The sequence below is a fragment of the Phytophthora infestans genome, genomic scaffold (assembly GCF_000142945.1).
Source record: "Phytophthora infestans T30-4 supercont1.23 genomic scaffold, whole genome shotgun sequence".
NCBI classification, from domain to species: domain Eukaryota; phylum Oomycota; class Peronosporomycetes; order Peronosporales; family Peronosporaceae; genus Phytophthora; species Phytophthora infestans.
Window position 1 is genome coordinate 1,986,514 of NW_003303736.1, and position 16,034 is coordinate 2,002,547.

The following is a 16,034-nucleotide window of genomic DNA, read 5'->3' on the forward strand; positions in this document are numbered from 1 at the left end:
GGTCCTGTCGTGGAAGAGAACGTAGCCGGATCAGTTAAGTTTGAGAATGTCAGCCTTAACGTTCTGAGCGAAAACCCTCTCGTCTACAAGTCGCGTCCACTGTACTCCGTAGAGGGGGAAATCATCGTTATTGGCGCGACCATTTCGACCCAAAGAATGCTGTTGGACTGTGGAGCAACCACAATCTACGTGTCCAGACAGTGGGTCGAGAAACATCGACTCAAGGCCACGAAGTTCATTGGTAAGAACATTCGTGTGAAACTTGGAGACAACCAGATTGTCGAGACGGAACTGGCGGTACTTCCCCTCGAAATCCTGGTGTCTGGGTTGCACGAGGCATACAAGTGTATCGCTGTCGTCTACGCCATACCCGATGAATTTGACTGCATCCTTGGAATCCCATTCTTCGAGGATACGCAGCCGCAGATCGACTGGAGAGGTCGATGTATCGAAGGAACGCAAGTGAAGTCTCTGCATTGAAAGCGAACAGGGGAAACCAGTGGACTGATCGAGGAAAGCGGACCGGTGATTGCCTCCGGGCTTCGGAGATCTGTCGAGGCGAAAGGCCTATCGGCGAAAAGACCCGATTTCTGTCGAGGTGCCGCGCTGGAAACGGATGTGAAGTCCGCGGCTGAAACTGTTTGCGACGCAACGCAGAAAGAGAGTCCAAGATATGTTTGCGAACAACCAGGAGACGCGTCAGCCTGCAAGGGTTCGGCGGTGAAGGACAACAATCGAAACGCGGCGGTACTGTACGAGAGGCTGGAGATAGCAGCAGTACTGGGGGCAGAGGCACTGTCGTGGAAAATATGTTCACGATGGGTGTCGCTGATGAGGCTGGTGTTCAGACGAAGCTCATCACTCGCAAGAAACTACGAAAGTTCCTGCGAATCAAGACCAAGTCGATCGATGAACCTGACTATATGTTGGTTCTGACGAACGTGACGATCAAGCAAGTTGCTCGCTCACTGCAACGGCAAGATCAACCCGACAACGTCGGAAGTGCGAAAGCACAACGGTATCTGAATACGGACTGGGATAGCTTCAAGGAGAATCCCGCGTACCAGTTACTCATGGAGTACATGGACAATGTGTTCCGTCCTGAGCTTCCAGAAGGTTTACCCGAGAAACGCGAGATTGAGCATAGGATTGACGTGGAGGATCCGAATCTTGCAATGTATCCGCGACAATGGCGTCAATCGCCAGAACAGCAACGCGAGATTGTGCGTTGGGTTGTAGACATGGTGAAGAAGAAGCTCATCCGTCCAAGCATCAGTCCACATGCTGCTCCAACTTTTTGTGTACGAAAACCAGTTGGCTGGAGGATTGTACACGACTACCGGTACTTGAACTCCAACACTGTACGTCAAAGTATCCCAATGACGAGGAAGAAGGACATTCTTGACGTGATGTCCGGAGCGTACTGGTTTTCCACAATGGATTTGATGTCCGCGTACTATCAAGTACGTATGCGTGAAGAGGATATCAAGTTCACAGCATTTCAAGCGCCAAACGGACTCTGGGAGTATCTTGTTCTGCCAATGGGAGTCTGTAATGCGCCAGCAACGATGCATCGTTTAACGTCAAAGCTGTTCCGAGGTTTGGAAAACACCAAGTAGTTTTATGATGACATCTACGTTTTCACGAAGTCTCAGAGCATCGACGACCACTTGAAGGCGTTGCGCAAGACATTAAATATCCTGCGTGACAACAAGCTGTACGTCAAGCTTGCCAAGTGTGTCTTCTGTGCCGACGAGATTCCGTGTCTCGGGGACTTCGTAGGACGCAACGGTGTAGGGATGGATCCGGACAAGGTACAAACCATCAAGGACTGGCCAGTACCACGAACACAAGAGGTACTTCACAGCTTCCTTGGGTTGACTGGTTACGTCCAACGATTTTGTCCAGACTACGCAGCATTTACTGCAACAATGTTCACTCTCTTGAAAAAGAAGAACAAGAGGAACGCGAAGATCCAATTTAATGATGAGCAGTTGAAGAATTTCAAGGAGTTAAGAAGGCGACTGTGTAATCCTCCAGTGTTGCACCTCCCTAACTTCAGCCAGTCCATGCATCTGCGCACTGATGCGAGCAAATTCGCTGTTGGTGGAGTATTATTCCAAGTCGTGGACGGCGTTGAGCGACCCATTGCGTATACCAGTCGAAAGCTGAAATCCGCGGAGCTCAACTATCCAACACAGCAGCAGGAGCTACTTGCTATCGTACACGCGCTAGCAGCTTTTCGATTTTACTGCTTGAACAAACCACCGATCGTCGAGACGGATCACAAAGGTCTCGAAGGGTTGTTCACACAGAAGATGGCGAACCGCCGGTTGGCTAGGTGATACGACATTCTAGCTGAGTACCAACCCACGTTCTCGTATATTCAAGGTGCGAAGAACGGCATCGCGGATGCATTGAGTCGCAGACCTGACTTGCAGCCAGATACGAAGTATTTCCATGACCTGAGTGTGTCCAGCTTCAACGACACTTCCTTCAGTCTTGCTCTTAGTGAAGTGTCTACAGATTCAGAGCTGCTGAAGAGGATCAAGGGTGCTTACGTCAAAGATCGAGATGTCCAGACAATCCGGGCAGCAATCCAGCAACGTACAAGCACCTCAAAGTCGAAGGAAAAAAAACCAGCACCACAAGCTATACCGATACTATTCGGAGGCAAACGGCTTGCTGTGGTACCAGTCTCCGGTGGATGACCATCCTCAAATCGCTGTTCCCAACGATGTGAAGTTGAGACAATCGATAATCAAGGAGAGTCATGACACCAGCTACAGTGGCCATCCTGGTGCCGAGCGAACGTACTTGACGTTAGCACGACGCTGGTACTGGTCCAAGATGCTCAAGTCGATCCAAACGTTTATTGCTGACTGCGAACCATGTCGACGAAACAAGCCAAGGCTGACAAAGCCTCCTGGCTTACTCGAACCATTGAGTATTCCCGATGAGCGCGGGGGATCGATCTCCATGGACTTCATAACGGATTTGCCTAGAACAAAGCGTGACGTTGATTCGATTTGGGTCGTCGTCGACCGACTGACCAAGAGATGCCACTTTGTGCCGACAACGAAGAAGGTAACAGCCGAAGGCGTTGCCCGTCTCTTCATCGACAACATTTGGAAACTTCACGGTATGCCGACGAATATTGTATCCGACCGAGACAGAAAATTCGTGTCTGCGTTTTGGCAACACGTCTTCAAGTCTATCGGCACGTCACTCAGTATGACAGTAGCACACCGGGCCCAAGGCGACGGACAAACTGAGCGAATGAATTGAACGCTCGAAGAGTATCTTCGATGCTTCGTCAGTCCACGTCAAGACGACTGGGACATTCACTTAGCGAACGCTGAGTTTGCTATCAACTCAACGGTGAACTCCAGTACTAAGCTCGCACCGTTCGAGGCGGATCTAGGGTATATTCCACTGAATCCGCTACAGCTTGCAGCGGAGCAGCTCGATACGGCTGCAAAGAGTCGTCGAGGCGCTGAGTTTCACGAGCGACAAGCAGCTATTCTTTTTCGCTGCCGTGAAACACTTGCTCAAACGCAAGAGCGAATGCGTGATGTTTACGACAAGAATCGACAAGAACAAGTCTTTGAGGGTGTACTTGAGCACCAAACACTTGGACCCCAAGCACACTGGTCTGCCAGCATCCACTAAGCTCGGTCCGAAGTGGATTGGACCTTACGCTGTTGTGCGGAAGATACACAACCATGCTTACGAACTTAACATTCAAGCTGGCAACAAGCTTCACCCAGTATTCAATACGGGTTCGCTGAAGCCGTACAACGAGTCGACACGCTTGTCGCGACCCAACGAGGTTGTACTGGCTGAAGGAAGTATCGGCCAGATCGTCAAACGCTTGGTGAAGAAGAGGACACACAAGCGACGGACCCAATTCTATGTGGAGTGGGTGGGAGAAGAGAAGCAGACCTGGGAACCGGTTGAAAACTTGTCACAAGTCCCAGATCTAATCGTAGAGTTTGAGACTGCAAGGCGCAAGAAACGAAGGAGAAGATGAAGTAAAATCAACTTAAGGGGGCTCAAAGACCTACATGTATTCCCGTACTACATCCCCTCCAAGTTGAAGCTACTGCTGCATCAAGCGTCTCTTCCGGTTACGCGCCGTCTTCGAAGTGCGTTTGCCGTGGCGACACACGTACCCAAGTTGAAGCTGAACACGACTAATCCACTTTACACTCTCAATCCAAAGGTAGTTCGAGAGAGGAGACACTTCCATCGGTGGATCGTGGTCAGCCAAGTATTCATCAAGCACGACCAGGCGAGCATTGGGACCAGTCTTCACCACGACGAAACAGTGACCGATGTCATCCTGGCCCACGCTCACCAAGTACGTACCCGGAACCAAGGCTTCAAAGAAGTGGTTCAGAGTCGCAATACTCCCGATGGATTCATGAAGAATATTGGGAAGCATGATGCCGTAGTCTAACGGAACACTTTGGCGCTGAAGCGTTTTCCAGAACTCCGTGACGTCTTCGCGAGATACGTCAAACGCAATCGCCTCGGGACGAGTTTTTTTATACTCATCCCACATCTCCATGGTAACCAGATTGGGCCGACCAAGATGGTACAGCGCGCAGCGGAGCGCATCCATGAAACACGTACCAGCTTCGGAAGCATTAGCACGAACGTCGTACCATCCTTTGAATGTTATTTCAGAACCCGAAGCCTTCCACTTGTCGACATTTTGCATCATGTACCGCGTCGATTCCTTGTCCAGCAACTCCATCCAGACCCAGCTCATCTGCAGCGGGCGACCCTTCCACTGAACAAGATAGCAGCGGTGCGGAGATTCCCCTTCGACGCCAAGCAAGCGTGTAATTCCAGCCGAGTTCGCATAATCCCAAGGAGCATCCGGATTATAGTGGTTGCGATGGTTCGTAGTTAGATGTCCCTCCGGAACTTTCGGAAGCGGAAAGGGATGCCAGTCCGACATCTCATCGCCACGACGAAGCCGAGCGCGCTTCGTCCGTTGGGTGTTTTCCACATCTTCGTCGTTAAACAATCCCACCTCTTGAAGAGGAACATCCTCAGCTGCAACGCTATCATCACCAGCATCGTCAGCCGCAACATCACCATCAACGTCATCTCCACACAAATCTTCGATCGTGATCTCGTAGATGAGTTGCTGGAGCACGGTGGGCGGCGACGCCGCAGAGGCATCGTGAGGCGCAGCCAAAGAGGAGCCAACAGGAGACGAAGGCGAACGGGGAGGCATGAGACTTGAGCCAGGAGCTTCAGCAGCCGCGTCGTTTGGGAATGGAGCAACAGGTTCCCGTACAGGCGACGATGGAGCAACAGGAGCCCGTACAGGCGACGAGGGAGCAACAAAAGCCCGTACAGGTGACGAGGGAACAACGGGGGCCAGTACAGACGACGGTGGAGTTACAGCACCAGCAGGAGCGGAGCTCGACCATGGCAGCCGGAACAGCAGGGACTGCAGCAGGAGCAGGCGGCGTCGGCGAGCGAGGCGAGGGAGCGGCGGAAGGCGAGCTAGTGGCAGCAGCAGCAGCAGACGCAGTAGGCACAGCCATCCCCCAGGACGGACCTATCCAAGCCCCAAGTAAACAGGCCCGCACAAGGCAAGCGTGGATAAACACGGGGTCGGACTAATCCGTCAGGGAACGGCACCTCTGGCCTTCAGCGCAATTTCGGGAATGACAAGACTGAGGGGACGCGCACGCCAGAGGGAGGGTGAGTGTATCAGATATGATAAGTGTAGAGTTACAGCCAATCAGAGACAGGCTCAGTTTAACATAGATTCAGTATGTAATACAAAAAGGCAGATGTAGGGCGGCCGTGGAACCTTCTAGAAGGCTCTAGAAGGTTCCATCCACCTGAACTGCGGGGGCGGCACTTCTCGTTTCGCGCGCCCTCCCCAAGCTAGCGTTTTCCTGAAATATAACTACTTTGATATGGACGTTGTCTTGTCATTTTGTTTTATTGTTTTATGAAAATACAGTGACCGGATGTCTGCACATGCTTTCGAGATGTCCAGTCTTATATGTATGGGGCTTTATGTAGCCGGACATATTCCTTAGACGCCGCCTAATCGTCCTAATAGACAAATACAATACACAAAACCAAGGTTTGTACAGATTATAACACGTTAGATAAAAACAACATAACACCAGTGGTATCATTGATTGTGTGATCCAACATTCCTCGGGTTATTAATGACAGATTGTGGATTTATCATTTATATGATCTGAGATCAATGATCTGGAAGATTTTATACAAATCTCCACAGGTCCAGTGTGATCACTGATTGTGTGACAAGGGGGGCTGGAAGTCGCATATATGCCCATAAGCAATGTACAAACTGAACCTCACGAAAGTTCGTTGCTAAGAATCGGTGCCTGTTGTATGCTGCTCCATTGCAGAACATGATTAAAAATGCACATCCTTGCAGCATGTTCTGCAGCTAGTGTGAAAACCGCACCGTCAAATAGTAAAATTGACGGAGTTATGGGAACTCGAGGAGTTGGCCGTATAATTGTGCCCAGTGCATGTTATACCGATTGCAAAAAGTAACTGTTTTTTAGTCATGTAAAAAAACGGGATTTGCTGCAAGTTTATAATTTTAGTCACGTAAAAAAAACGTGATTACTTGCAGCTTCCTGGTACATGTTTGAGCCGCTCGTGCGAGTCCATTATCCTCTCACTATTCACTATTCAATCTGCTCACTCCCTCACACCTTCCTGCTTACCCAACCATCCCATGCGTCTTTCTTTCGTCTTTGCTGCAATCGCGGCTACCTTCCTCGCTTCCAGTGATGCCCTCAAAGCAAACCAGCAGCTACTGAGGACCGACCACACGACAGATGCCGACTTCGAAGAGAGAGGTGCCCCTTACAGCGAAGTGAAGGCGTTGGCCAAAAGCTTTGGTATCAGTTTAAAACAGGGGGGGAATAATCCAACCTACTACCACTCTTTGGATCCCTCGACGCTTAATGAGTACCAGAATCAGCTCTACAATCTGAATAAGGCCTACAGGAAACGTGAAAACGGACGCATCAAACCGGCCGGAAGCTAAGCGGTGTGAGAGCGTCAAGTCCAGAACAAGTAACATGTGTCTCGAAAAAGATAGGGCGTTTTTGTATTTAGATCTAAATAGAAAAAGGCACTTGTTGCTGTTCCAACCTGGCACATATGAGACGAGACTAATAATCCAGACTGTTCCAGACTAGATCCAGACTGGTCCAGTTTCGTTCCAGACTGGTCCAGACTCGTTCCAGATTCGTTCCAGATTAAACGAGCGAGTGCGAGTTCAAACCGCTGGTATTAATTCTAAGCAGGGTATACAGATCCGGATAAACGAAGCACATACTAGCTTTAGCATTGTTAGCGAATGTAATACTTATAAGACAATCTAAATCACTCTTGACTTTAGTGAAGACACGGGCGCCAATTCGTGCAGGTCATTTATGTGATGCCTTGAGCGTTCACACAGGTGACAAATGTATTGTAAAGGTTTTTAAATGCTCCTCTCCATTTCTAGCTGTAGCACATTCGTAGGTACCGGTAGCGATAACATTGCAGCATTTGGTTGTCGACTCGTCCGAGCTGAGGTGCACCAGTAAAGTGCTCGAAGCTCAAAAGCACGTAGATACCACAATTTTAGCTGTCGTATTGTACTCCAACATCGGAGCTGTAAATGTGAACGCTGTAAGATGGCTCCTCTGCTGTTTTCCGGAGAAGATGTATCAACGTTTTGGCAGCAGCTCGAACAAATGTGACGTACTTTGAGCTCATTGGGTCGTAGATATGTACTTCCCGTGATGACGACCGTATCCTGATGCTGCACCAATGGATACCGTTACAGTTGATCGGTATAAGAACCACCTCACTGCTATTCGCGCGCAAAAAAACAGTAATATTATCGGTATTGACCGTGATCTCCCCATTGAGAACGATGCCCAAGTGTGATGGATCAACTAGTGTAACGTTTGGATCCGTACCGAATAATTTTTCGGCAACCATGCACATTGTATCATCACCGACACAACCTCTAGCAGCAAGATCCATAGCATAAATTTATATCACATTAAATTAGCATATTAACCCAATAAAAAATATTCAATGTGAAAAATAAGGTCGTACCGATTCGCGATTCAGCGGTAAATTTTCTAATTTCTTGAACAAATCGTCCCTATGTTCCACCTCGAAATCTTTGGGAAGTCGTTATTTAAGTCGACACACTGGATCCACTCTTTTGTTTTGTCGATTCTTGACACTGCTTCCATCGCTCGATGCCACTTCTTCATTAACATGAGCGTAGATGTACTGAAAACTCCAACTCCAGTTACCTCAACTGCGACATCTTTTTCAGCAAGCCCAACAAACTTACGCTGCGAAGCAGACACTTTAGCGTCACCTTTCGAGGGATAATCCCTGGGTAAACGCGGTGGAGGTGATCTAAATCGATTAAAAGTTTGGAAACTGGTAAACTCGAAATTTTGTGAGCTTTCGGCGGCTTCAACTTGGTCTTCAACCCAAAAACTAGAAATTGCTGCAGAGATTTAGCTGCTTCGTACGTTTCAGACCCGGTCAAGATACTTTGGACGGATGATAAGCTCATATTCAAGTTGAGTAGGTTAGAATCCATACGCGTCATTCTGATACCTTTGTTGACAGTTTTTTTCTTTGCTCTTGGCTTAATTTTAGGTCTCCCACGAGCTCGGCACGGAGAAATGATCTGAATATCGTTGTCGATTAAAACGACTCGAGTTAAAAATCTGCATATACCAGGCGCACTTTTAGCAATTCCACTGTTTTCATTTCCAGCATTACCGTTGCTTAACGTATCTGGTATGTAGCCGTTGGAAGTCTCACCGTTCACTCTGCTTGTCGTACTTAACAATGTCTCGGATTCACTGAAGGCGGGCTCTAGAGGAAAATTTAAACCACTCTGCTCGATAAAACCCGTGTCTGCTTGTTGCTCCTCGTTCAAAACTTCGTACGAGTTGGACACATCATTCCCGTCCAAAATGCTAGTTGTCTCTGACAAAGGAGCTTCTATCCTTGGTTGCAGCGGGACATCCCTGTCCACAATATTATGCTGTTGGTCGACTGGTGTTTCACTTATCATTGTACACTGAGAGAGATGTTCTTGATGTGTAGATGTCAAGTCACAATCGCCTGTCAATGAAATTAACTCGACAAACCGTTTAGACATGCCACAATTTTTAGAGCTTTCATTGCCGAATTGTACTCGATCATTCCAAGGTTACTCATACCACTGCAAATTTCATTAGCCACAATTCGCGCCTCGCGATATTTTCGATTGCAGTCCCATGGCTGTACTGATGAGCGCGAAATTACTGTTTTAACACGGAACGGAGTAGGCTGTACATCACTGTGAGCTGGCCGCTGACGCAGAGTTGAAAGTAACCAACGTGGATGAAGCAGCTTTATTGGGATGATGGTGTCCATCTTCATTGACTTACGAACGTAGAAAACGTGTCTGCAGGGTAATATCCGTGTGCTCGTAAATAAGCACGAGCAGTGCCAATTTTGCTTTTGAATTGTATACTCGACACTCGGCTCATCCAGAGATTCATCTTCTTCCCTATCTCCTGATAAATATTATACTCGGAAAGGCTTCGTAGTAGCTGTAGGATGCGCGATGTTGAACGTAACTATACTGTTCGTATATCAGCTCACAGGCATGTCGACTAACCAAATTCGCAATCACTGTCATCTCGTCATCGCATTCCGTATGGTGAACGACAGATACCTTGTTAATTTGTCCATCCAAATACTGCTCGGCTCGAGCTTGATAGAGCATGATAGCTGCTATGCATTCGTCATGACCCATACTACTGTTCACAACATCTTTGATCTGTTGTCACGACGCCTCCAATCTGTTGTTGGTGTTGTTACCAAGTGTAACAGCGTTCTGCCGTGTGTAGGAGCACCACATTTCCTTACAGGTATCCCAGCTCTTTTTAAAATAGACTTCACTATGATGAACTCATTCTTGATCGTTTGATTCAACAAATAATGGATCGATGATGTAGCTACTTTGCTCCAGAAATTCATTCGGAAGATTCTCGGGTCCTTCATCATAAACACCACCAGTGTATCTCGAAGAGTTCTGGTTCTGGTATTCATAGCTGCGTCTACTACAGCCGAGCTCAATCATGTGCTTCATGTAGCGCCGATGCTTTTCAAATTCACGTTTACTTCTAGCGTACACCATGAGTTGAATGCAATTGCGTAATTGTTCTTTCTGGTACATACTAAACCCGTAAACTCCACTCGCAAGTTCCTCTACAAGATACTTGATAACGTGAAATTGACAGAGTAAAACCGAAACGCTCGGAAGTGAGGACTTCAATACGGAAATTTCCGTGAAATCCTTATCAACGATCACACATTGAATTTGAGTCCACTCCGGATTGTTTTTCCTTGAATTCGTCAATTGCTGCTTGTAGTGTTTCAGATCTTTCGTTCTTAATTAAAGAATGCTGAGCGAGCTTGTATTTTCCTGCATGAGTACACTCTAATCCTTTCGAATACTGCTTGAATGAATGTGGAATGTGCGAAGCTGGATTCTTGATTTTCGCATTTCGAGCTTTCACCGTTTGATTTGTACTTGTTCGAAACAGCTAAATGGCAATGGTTAGAAAATTTGAAGCACTTGTAGTTCGTATCGCAGTTTAGGCAGTACCTGGTAGGTCTGTTCTTCATACTCACGCACAAAAGCATGAAATTCATCCCACGAATCAAACTGGAGCTTTATCAAGGCTGGTCCAGCACTATGAGAAGGAGGTGATGCTACTAGCACTGGCGACGAAGCAGACTCCACTTCGAGCGACGAACCTTCATTCGTATTTGCTGAGATATCTCCGCGGCCCACTTGAGGCTGTCGAACACCGCGTGGTGTTGTGTTCGCTTTTCTTTCTAACCAGCAACGCTGGTTACATGTGGTTCTGAGAGTTTCTGGGCAAAATGGCGTTGGTGGCAAGTGCACCTGTCAGTTTTGGTTTATATTTCTCAGCCGACTGACTGCACAGTATACATGTTCGGATGCAAAACCCTCGTATAGGCCTTATTTGAAGGTTTTAGGGTAGCATGTTTTCGTGACCAAGTGGTTCCTACCTACTGGTAGGCTGGAACAGCAACCACTAAAACGTACTACCTCCTCGGAAAATAAATCACCTTACCAATACGATTACAGACTGCTTAAAATCCATACCCGTTAAAGAAGTGTACGATGAAGCAAAACTAATTCCTGCGGTACCCCACCTAAGGCGATATACTCCTTGCAAAACTGTTGGCTGTTTGAATCTCCCGCCCATTTGCCATCCACTTCGCAAGATCATAAGAAGCAACGGCGCTGGCGTTCGTGCGGCGGTGAACGGAGGCCACCTACAGTTAAGGGTGGAATGCGTAAGGACAGGTGAGTCAGCAAGGGCATCGCTTTCGATATAAATCGTGTGTCCGTCGTGACAGACGTTGGTGTGCGCTGGACTGGCTGCGGAAGGCAACGTTAGCTGCTAGACACCGTGCAACGGCCCCCGATTATTGCATGCGATAGTGAAGGTATGGACAATCTAACATGTCCAGTTTGCTGATGCCGGTCAAGGCCTGTGTATCGAGCGGATGAATGCGACGAAGTCTTCATGCTTGTCGCTCAACGACATCCGCTGTCGTGAATCAAGCGCATGTCGAGGCAAACGTCTCTGCAGTGGCTCACGGATTCAGTAGTCCTTACGAACTTGCTGCTGAAATGGCGAACTAGAGCGCCTGCAGCTACACTGATGTGGTGGAACAAGCACACCCGCAGTTGAGCAATTTGAACATTAAAGCCTGGGTCTGTTATCGTTTCAACGATCAAAGCTCCTCGAATGCGGTCTTGCTTGGCACAGATAAGGTGGCGTGCTATACAGTACCCACTTGGCATGCAGTGCATGCCTTGCACCTATCAGCAGCCCTCCGCGAGCTTTACAATAGTGCGAGCTCATAAGACGGTGATCCACGATGAAAAGCGGCCAGAATTGCACCTTTGAAACTGCAAGTCTGGCTGCATTTCGCTCAATTGCGCCTGTAGATGTACAATCAAATTGGGATATATTTACCAGCGCAAACATTAGGCATTTCTTGCTGGTGGCCACATTTACTACAATATGTGCAGGTGGCTTTAGACAACGATATAGATAAATATAAGGGGGTGACTCTTTTTTCATACACTTTCACGATGGTGAACTGCCACGTCAGCGAAATAACTGCAATACACAGTACCTTACTGAAATAACTACTGGTGAAGACCCAGCTCCTCTACCACTTGAGCCGTTATAAGCTACAGAATGCTTAAAACGGAAGAAGTTGTGGTCGCTCAAAAATATTATTTCCATCTATGGGCCATTTAGGAGTGCTGTGAGCTCAATATTTTTTCAATTTTAAAATTTTTAAGAAGTGTTTCATAGCTCTTGTTAAAAGCAATTGTAGTTTTACATTTTAGCGAAGGAAGTTTGCAATAAAAGTCACAGTTTCGGTTAAGTGCGAAAACAAATTGGCCGACTTTAAGCTCGATAACTCTAAATATTTCGTGGGTATCATTTTGTTTGACGCATATTGCTAGTAACTACAAGTAAATGTGCTTTCTTTTTTTAAATGCTAGCACCCTGCTTGCAACGTCGATGTATTTCAGTCTAGTCGTGGTACCAGAATATTTCAGGATACATGTGTATAGTAGTAAACTGTTGAACGTGCCTAAAGGGTCAACGAGGACGAAAGACAGGAAATGAAAATTCGTCATGAGCACATGTTGCTTTTCTTGTGTGAATTCGTTAGAATTCTACTAGTAATAAGTGCCACTGGCATGTTCACTCGCATTAACTAACAGCTAGCTACCATGAAAATGCCAGTGTTAGAGAGTACCCTAATTCTGACCAACAAGTTATTGCGGCATTGCCTGGGATACGCACATCAACACATTGAGCGATGGTTGGCAAAAGCAACGGTGTATTTAAGAAGGCCGCATGTGTGGACTCGTTTTTTGTCGCCTAATGTTATCAGTAACTCGGTCGACAGCGTTTGTCGATGAATTGTTTTGTTAACGGTCAATAATGCTCTTCTCTCGCTACCACCAGTACATCATTATCGTGCGATGGTTGGGAAGGAGCGCGCGACAGTAATATTTTACTATCTCCATCCTTCCATGAGAAATATGGATGTCGAGCATTTGGTGGTTGACACGCAACCTTCACGAATCGGGTATCAAAACATTATCCAAAATGGATACTATTTCTAGAGAATATGAACGAAGAGTGTTCTATCGTCTTTACCAGCCAAGGTTACCCAGTAAGTCGAAGTGTACGAATTCGATACGGTGTATCCCAGTTCGCTTCAGAATTCCTACAACAAAACGCTTCATAACGGCAACTTCCCATTCCCCGCTGGCTCGGCAAAAAACTGTTAAGATTGGTCAAAAAATCGGGCGGGGGTGGGGGGGTGGGGGGGGGGGTGGGGGTGGGGGGTGACCGAGTCGATCAAAACGATCATTTACGGCCGGTCTCTCAAGTACACAACCTTCCATTTAGAGAAAGTGATAAATCGTAGACAAAAGGGGAATCGGCTCTCTCGAAATGAAATTTATCTGCGGCTTATCCAGCAAAATGGAGGTTTAAAGATTCTGAATGTACTAGCGAGTTTTGCATCACCATTGAATTCAATGGGGGGGTCTATATCCGCAGCTCTTGCTCAGTGTGCTCGAAGGCGTCGGGAAGGTGCTGACCGGAGCACTCGAAAAGAAAAAAAGTATCACAGAGAGTGACAACGAACTGGGTCGCTGTTGCGCTCGATGCATCCCAGGAGATCCGATCCAAGTTAAAACCCTCATTAATGCAGATGCGGTGTTTTTTTTTTATTCTTTTCGAGGGACACACAATTTGTGGTCCGGACTGGAACAAAATCCTGATGGATCGAATGTTGGGTTCAGACGCGAAATACGGTGATGGTATCCGCTGAGTTGTTCTCCTCCATGAGTATCCCTCTGTTCATCGTGATGACAGCAACCCATAACAGCGACTTAGCTCGATGGCTTGCTTCATGGCGTGAAGAACGTGGCGATGCCAGCGTGCACTTTCAGCCATCACGTTGGATGAACATTTACTGCCAAAACAAGTTTGACTTCTATTTTAATTTTTTTGTATTAAACCATTGGGCGCCTGCCAATTATCACTTAAACGACCGACTTATCTGCAGCAGATAAGTCAGAGTTTAAAAAGATATATGACGGCTTCCTTCTCGAAACCTCTACCACAAATGTATTTTGACTGCTCATTTTGTCCGGTTCTTACTGTCCTACATCAAAAGCTACAATAAAAAAAACACTTTGTAAAACTGTACCCGACACTTTGTGCCGGACACTACGCGAAATTGCACCCTTCGAATTTTGCTCACTTTCAAATTGGCCCGTGTCGAGCGCAAGTGAACACCACGATGGCGAGCGAGGCCACAGACGACGAAGACCTGACGCTGGTTCTCTGTGCATGGGTTCTGAAGCAAGAAGAGGAGTTGAACGACGTGCGACGTGTAGTATTTGACGTGCTGATGGCGAATGCGTGGAGAATCGCCATGAGGAGCCGGCACTACCTCACGACAAAGTGCCTTGACGCGCCGAGCGAATCGGCTTGGATGATCCTGTACAAGTATGGCAACAACGTGAACTTCCTCAATGCTACCCGTTTAACCAGGTGAGACCCTATCTAGTGTTGTTAAAACTGCACACGTTAACTAATCGCTACATGTCTGTAGACCTGCGTTCAACCAGCTCCTGCGGAGGTTCAGCAGATTTTACTTCATTCCACGCCACACTACACGTGGCCGCCCACCCAAGCTACGACACCATCACCAAGTGCTGGGTCTTTTACTTTCCTTCTACGTGGGTTCTATGGAGCAGACAACGCTGTGCTTGGTATTTGGTGTCCCCCCAAGCACACTGTCACGGACACTACGTCGCACAGAGGAATCATTGGCTTCTGCACTTAAAGGATATGCACCAGCAAGTATCTCTTGGCCTTCTCCATCTAGTCAAGCCGAAATGGCTAAGCTGGTTGAAGCTCGGGAGCCCCTCCTGCAGCACACCTTCGGACGGAAAGAACCTGAGAGTACGTGTATGGAATTTCAAACGATTTTTATTTTACTTAACGTTTTCTGCTGTGTTGAAGGTCCAGCTGCCGTCCAACAGTGACCTGCAGAACGCCATGTACAATGGCTGGCTCCACACCGTGTTCGTCACCGGGACAATTTGCTTCGCAGCAGACGGCTGTATTATCTGGGCGAAGCACAATGGTCCCGGATCTTGGAACGACTCGGATACGTCGCTCGGCTTTCGAACCAAGCTCCTTGACCCGGTGTGCTGCCCCGACCAACGCATGAACGTGGTGTCGGACTCAGCGTTTCCCTGCTCAACCTCAATGGGTGGCCGCATCTTGACCCCGCTGGAGGACGGCGACCTGGACCGGATCTTGCCGTCACTTCGAAGTTCCGCCCGAGGCAAGGCCGAATAGCTGTCGTCGTCTTCGCCTTCGAAGTCGGAGTCGCCGTCCCCTCGCTCGGTCACGTCGTAAGGCTTGACGTCGTCCAGCGCTTCATACGTACCGTCCAATTGCTGCTGCACAATGTTGGTCTGCACCTCGCGGAGCGACCGATCCGAGAGAAGCCGCTTCCAGACGCCGCTAGTCTTGTTACCAACCCAAGCAGGGTTGGGAGGCGACCGGCTGGAAACGTATATGGAGATGCGGCAGAGAGAGACGTCAGAGAGGCAGAGGTGGCTCTTCCGAGAGATGTCCAACGCCTGGCTCTGCTCCAGCATCTCCGAAACAAATATATACCTCTCTTCGTCGATGGAGAAGGGATCGAGAGCGCGCGAGATGCTCCGCGCAGAGAGAGCCATATCTCTCGTAGAGAGCGGAGCCAGCTACACTTGCGCCGTTTGAGTCGTGCGCCGCTACCGAGAGAGCGGCCGTTGTGCCGTGTACCACATCAGG

At 48.0% G+C, this 16,034-nt stretch overlaps 1 protein-coding gene across 1 annotated transcript; it reads left to right on the forward strand.

The window, feature by feature from the left end:
- Positions 1-6,754: 6,754 nt before the first annotated feature.
- On the forward strand, positions 6,755-7,069 carry PITG_11480 (uncharacterized protein; the record flags this gene model as incomplete). Its single annotated transcript, XM_002901006.1, has 1 exon — positions 6,755-7,069. One exon carries the CDS (start codon positions 6,755-6,757, stop codon positions 7,067-7,069), a length of 315 nt encoding a protein of 104 aa, XP_002901052.1.
- Positions 7,070-16,034: the final 8,965 nt, after the last annotated feature.